The 6,335-nt window shown below is 36.3% G+C and overlaps 1 protein-coding gene across 1 annotated transcript in view; it reads right to left on the reverse strand.

Moving 5' to 3' along the window:
• LOC106882741 (adhesion G-protein coupled receptor G6) overlaps positions 1-6,335 on the reverse strand; it is a 25,031-nt gene that overhangs the window by 3,428 nt on the left and 15,268 nt on the right. Inside the window, exons 11-15 of the mRNA XM_014933515.2 lie at positions 5,620-5,738; positions 4,316-4,439; positions 3,001-3,145; positions 1,562-1,634; positions 75-466 (exon numbers count right to left, since the gene is read on the reverse strand). Of these exons, the coding sequence (XP_014789001.2) occupies positions 75-466; positions 1,562-1,634; positions 3,001-3,145; positions 4,316-4,439; positions 5,620-5,738 (853 nt within the window). The remainder of the gene's footprint in view (positions 1-74; positions 467-1,561; positions 1,635-3,000; positions 3,146-4,315; positions 4,440-5,619; positions 5,739-6,335) is intronic.

Below are 6,335 nucleotides of genomic sequence, written 5' to 3' on the forward strand. Positions count from 1 at the left end.
GGTGGTGGTGGTGGTGGTGGTGGTGGTGGTGGGTCTGTGGTAACTATGTGGTGCTATAAAAAATATTCACCTACTTGTTTTATATTTGGTGTTACTCTTCGAATCTTCTTTCTTTTGTATGCATAAATACATGCAGATGACATCTCTAGCATCTTTCTTGTATAGACAGTAGAATATGAAGATAAACAATCCTTGAAGCGTATTGAAGATAGCAAAGAGGTATTTAAACACCAAAGCTGCCTCACCAAATGTGAAGAATGCTAATATCCAAGAGAGGCCAAGTAGGAAAAACACGCCAACGATTCCAAAAAGCCGTAATTTCCTTGCTTTGTGTTCAAATTTCTTGTCATTTTTCATTGAAATAAGGCGCCCAAGAATGAGAGAAAATATGGTAAGATTGAAGAGGAGAACAGCCACCACTGGAAACAGGAAAGCAGCATAGAAAGATGTCTGGGATAACCAACAACTAGAAAGAAATGGGAAAACAATTAAAAACAAAATCTAGAACATGTTTTTTTCAGGAGAGTTGAGTGATTACAATGATGAAGTGTATTCAATCCCAAAGAATTTATGATTAAATCCTGATACTGGAAATGGGAATAAACAAGTAAGTATCCAAGCAACACAGCATCCATGACTTTTGTAAACATTTTCTCAAGCTCAGAATTGCTTAAGCATGGAATAAACTACCTGCTTCAAGTTGTTAGCTGTCGAGACACTACATCTTTCAAAACTTCCATGCTTCCCTGCAGATGAAATGGCCTTGACCTTCTTTGGAGCATATGAGGAGGAGTATTTCCACTGGATGGATTGTCTCTTTTTCTCTGGCTCAAAGTAATGAAGCCAACACTCATCTTGGGTTAGGAAACCAGCTGCATCTGTCTCAAACAAGGTCAGATTTTCTTGTGATGCAATCAGCTGATGTGGCACCCTCTAAGCAGAAGCTTTCATCAAGCCAAGTTCATTGTGCAGAGTATTCTCAACTCTCTCACAGGATAATGCTAAGAGCATTGGCTATTTGATTTACAATAAATCACCTGTCACCATTACCATATGGTGAACACAATCAATGTTTTCCTCGGTGATGACAGTTGAAAGACATCCAAATTTTGGTTCTTCTTCAAGACTCTCCCTTCCCCTCCTAAATCCAACCACCTACTTCTGTACTGCTGATAAAGCTGGACTGTCATCCCCTTAAGTAGCAAGCATATATGAACAAATCTCTTTGGGGGCTAAGCCATTTTTCTGCAGATACTTGATAAGACTATGATGCCAAATTTTCTCCAATTTCAAGAGAAATCACTGCAAATTACTTTTGAAGTCAGATGTCAGTTAAACAAGAAAGAAACAATGCAATTATCAATAACAAGAGTTGAAATTAATGTATGCAAGATTCTTCAGCTCTAGCATCACTCCTTCATAGTCAGCCTATGGACTTTCCAGCCCACCCTCAATGAAAGTATGTGAAGATGGGTTGTAGCTAATTGTTTGTGAGCTTGTGTTGTATTTTTGTATATGTTGCAACAATATTATTGAAAGAAGAAATTTCAAATATACTTACACCTCTGCAATTCTGATGTAGTTATTTGTGTTGTTGATAATCAGAGTAAGGATGACTATTATTGCTGGAAGACCTAATAATAATAATAATAATAATAATAATAATAATAATAATAATAATTATAATAATAATAATTAGTAATTGACGCTCTTAGAAGTGTAGGAAAATGTGATTTGCATTTGCTGGGTGCTTCACAAGTCCATACATAGTTCATGGAAGGAAAAAGGTTAAATGAGTACAAGTGCCAGAACCGGTAGAAGGTTTAAGAGAAGATTTTATTGATAAGTAAACATGTATGTCTGTGTGTGTGAGTGCGACATGTAAACATAATAATAGACAAGCCTTCATGTAAACAAAGTGTGTGTGTATGCAAACATGGATGTGTGCGTGTGCGATAAGTAGAGAGCATAGAAAAGAGTCTATAATGAAGTTAGAAGAATGTCCAGACTCAAGGATGATAAAATACCAGTTTGTATTCAAGGTACACGGTGATTGAGGTGCTGTAACAAGAAGTTGATGCGCCATTCATTTGATGTGCCATTTACTATCATAATAAAACTGTCGGCATTTTTAACGAATGGCTTATGCTAGTGTATAAAACTATATAAAACTGGTTTAGAAAATAAAAACAGCAAGCAACCAGAAGACTGAGCTTCATATGACATATAACCATACGCACGCGTGTACACTTATCTTGAGTTGCCTCCCCTAGTTGCCAGACCGCTAAAAAGTGTTGATTGATCTCCCTTGGTCTACTAAATTGATGTGCTACAGTTATTGCGTACATGAATATTGTTAGTTTTGTCAATGAATGCTCTACAGAATAATCTCTCATTGTTTTAATAATAATCCTTTCTTTATGCTTGACGAAATAATATAAAGGAGAATCTACTATAATTGGCAGAAGAAATGCTGCTAGTTTACGGAGATAAGTACTGCTTGTTTAGATAGTGGTATGTATGTTGAGGAAGATCACTAATGTTGATCTCTAAAAATCTGTTAGCTTCTAAAGTAAAAATAATAACTCTTAAAGAGACAGAATGACTGTGTTTTATGTAGAAAAAAAGCAGTTAATATCGATGAAGAAATAACTGTAAAATTATGCAGGGTTGTGGGGCTACGATTAACCAATTCTTTAATCTGATCACGGTGTCCTGTTATCGATGGGAGGAAATTCTACCTGTTTTTGCAGATTAATTGTTCAATGCTCCCAGAAAAAATACCTCAACACTAATTCAGCTGTTGTTTTTATATGGCTGGTGTCTCTTGATCACTCTGATTATTTTATTTTCTAAAATATTTCTACAGATATTGATTCTCCTTCAATACGTGGAGCAACAGATGTGTTTCGATTGAACCGTTCGAGTGTTTAAATAGAGATAAAAGAAGCTACTTAAAGTGACACAAAATGATCACAAATAGACGGTGTTTATACATACCCCAAGCAATTACTGTACTCTTCAGCATGTAGTGGCTCATGTATTTATTGAATACAACAACCACAGCTAAATAGATATGAGACGCTTCAACAGCCATCCACATGATGGAAACCGTAAGGAAGTAGTGTAGTAGAGCTGCTACTGCCTATAATAATAATAATAATAACAACAACAACAACAACAACAACAACAATAATAATTATCACAATAATGATATGTACATAACAGCAAATTGGGTCATTGGGTTCCTCATAAACTTTCTGTGTCTAATTGTGTGCAGGATGTGAATGTGCATTGTTTGTTTTTGATTTTGTCAACTATACAGTATAGTAGGGTCAGTTGGGCGGGCACTGTCCATGAGAAAATCAACACCATGACGCAATAGACTATGCCAGAAATTTAGAAACGACATGCTGTACTGCTTGGCATTCACACCAGAATCTCCAATATGAACATTTCAGAGTGTTTTGGTGTGAATCTGAGGACATGTATCGAGAGTGATAAAAACCAAACATCCAGTCAACATCATGGTATTTGGAGTGATCAGTAGTGATGGTGACGTTATGCCTCCAATCATCTTCTCATATGGTCTAAGACTCAACACGAAGGCCTACATCAAGTGCCTGGAGGAGGTAATGCTGCCCTGGGTCAAGAGGGTGGCTGCTGGAACACCCTACGTCTGGCAACAGGACTCTGCACCATGCCACAGAAGTATTTTCAAGATATTTCAAGATATCTTCAAGTAATTTTGGTAAATATATCTGTTAAAATGAGATGTCAGTGTTATTTTTATTTTTATGTAATTCAGATGACAATATATTCACCTGGTGTGCCCTTGGCAGTTGGGGGTGACCAAGATGTGTGGGGTGCCTGGTTGGCTCTGAGTGGAACTCCCTTCTATAATTATCTGACAGGGTTTCAACAAGTGGAACAACACTTGATCAGCTAAGAGAGTAACACACATGTCCATGCATGCATGTGCATGTGTACATGTTGTATTTGTGTGTATGTGTGTGTGTCATCGTCATCATCATCATCATCATTTAACATCTACTATCCATGCTGGAATGGATTGGACTGTTTGACTGAAAACTGGTAAGTCGGAGAGCTGCACCAGGTTCTGATCTGATTTGGGAAGGTTTCTATAGCTGGATGCCCTTCCTAATGACAACGACTCTGAGAGTGTAGTGGATGCTTTTTATGTGCCACCGGCACTGGTGCCATTAATCTGACACTGGTATCAGCCTGTTATGGTCTCACATGTCCACACAAGCAAGGTTCGTAAAGAATAATATATTTGTATGTGTGCACTCACTTTACAAGCAATCATATTCTTCGTAGCATATGGACGCATCCCAACAAGAAATATGAAATTTGCTACAGCCAAAGCAATGCAAAGATTTATTAAAATTTTTGAAAAAAGTCCTTTTCGTAAAGTTCTGAAAAAAATGGAAAAGCAATGTTTGTTTTACTGAAACATGAAACTTAACATATGAAATACAGTAATAACTACAATTTTGGATAAGAATGGTGTTTGTTAGGAAATATAAATATCTTTAAGTTATACATGAAATGTATTTGTATGTAGTAAGTAGTTTGTTTACCAACCACATGGTTCCAGGTTCAGTTCCACTGCATAGCACCTTGGGCAAGTGTACTCTATAGCCTCAGTCCAACCAAAGCCTTGTGAGTGGATTTGGTAGATGGAAATTGAAAGCTCATTGTATATATGTATATATATATATATATATATATATGATATATGTGTGTATGTATATGTATGTGTGTCTGTCTCCCCCACCATTGCTTGACAACTGATGTTGGTGGATTTACATCCCCGTAACTTTGCGGTTCGGCAAAAGACCCAAATAGAATAAATACTAGGCTCACAAAGAACAAGTCCTGGGGTCGATTTGTTTGACTAAAGGTGGTGCTCCAACATGGCATATCAAGACATGTCATATGTGATGATAGCAGATGTAGGGAGAGAGATGGGCCCTTCCAGGTCTAAAAATGTCTAAAAATATCAAGATGTGCCATATGTGATGATAGCAGATGTAGGGAGAGAGATTGGGCCCTGCCAGGTCTAAAAATGTCCAAAATTATAAAGACATGTCATATGTGATGATAGCAGATATGGGAAGAGAGATTGGGCCTTGCCAGGTCTAAAAATGTCCAAAAATATCAAGACATGCCATGTGATGATAGCACCCTTACAGCAGTATCAGGGCATTAAGGGTTAATGAGATAGCTTATTATAATTTTTTTTTTTGTTTCCTTCAAGAGAAGTTCAACCTCGGACAGGAAGTCAATTACTTCCATATCATTTCCTCACTTTTATCATTGCTTCCACTTGTGATTTACTGATTTTACATAACTGAAATTGTATACATTACATGCATGTGTGTGTATATATATATATATATGAATATATTTAAGCGTGTAAACATGTATGTATGCACATGTATGTGTGGTAAGTGTGGGCATATACATATATAAATTTGGGTGTGTGCTTTTAGGCCAAAGTTATTTGTAAAATTTTAGTTGTTTCATGGTGAAGTAAACATCATAGAACAAAGCAACTGTTTAAAAATAATAATTCTGAATTAAAATGCTTACTTGGAAGAAACATGAACTATAATTGTGAGTATGAGACAGACAATCGAAATTCCACATCCAATGCTAGATATAATAGATATTGATTTAACATCAACATCCTTTTCATTTCCATAAACATCCTGCAATAGAAACAAGCAACATAATAACTTCTTTTCTATATTTAAATGTTTGTCAATCTTATATAAACCACTAGTGCCTTACTTGATAATGGTAGGGTTGCTCTGTGTGTGTATGTGTTTGTATATGTATGTATGTATATGATGTTTTTCAAATAACTTGCACATGCAAGTGCTACCAGTTGAGAACTCGGCATACTGGAAGCCAACAAATGTATGGGGTCATCAGGAGAGAATGATGCCTACCTCTCAATGGCATCAATGCATACCGGCCCCACTGACTGATATGAGGCCCTGCTTAGAACTGGTTATCAAATAAAGATCAATATGTATATGTTAGGAAGGGCATCCAGCTGTAGAAACTCTGCCAAATTAGATTGGAGCCTGGTGTTGCCATCCGGTTTCACCAGTCTTCAGTCAAATCGTCCAACCCATGCTAGCATGGAAAGCGGACGTTAAACGATGATGATGATGATGATGATATATATGTATGCATGAATATATATATATATATATATATGTATATATATGTATGCATGAATATATATATATATATGTATATGTATATATATGTATGCATGAATATATATATATATATGT

This window comes from Octopus bimaculoides, chromosome 10, assembly GCF_001194135.2.
Source record: "Octopus bimaculoides isolate UCB-OBI-ISO-001 chromosome 10, ASM119413v2, whole genome shotgun sequence".
In the NCBI taxonomy this organism is placed as follows: Eukaryota; Metazoa; Mollusca; class Cephalopoda; order Octopoda; family Octopodidae; genus Octopus; species Octopus bimaculoides.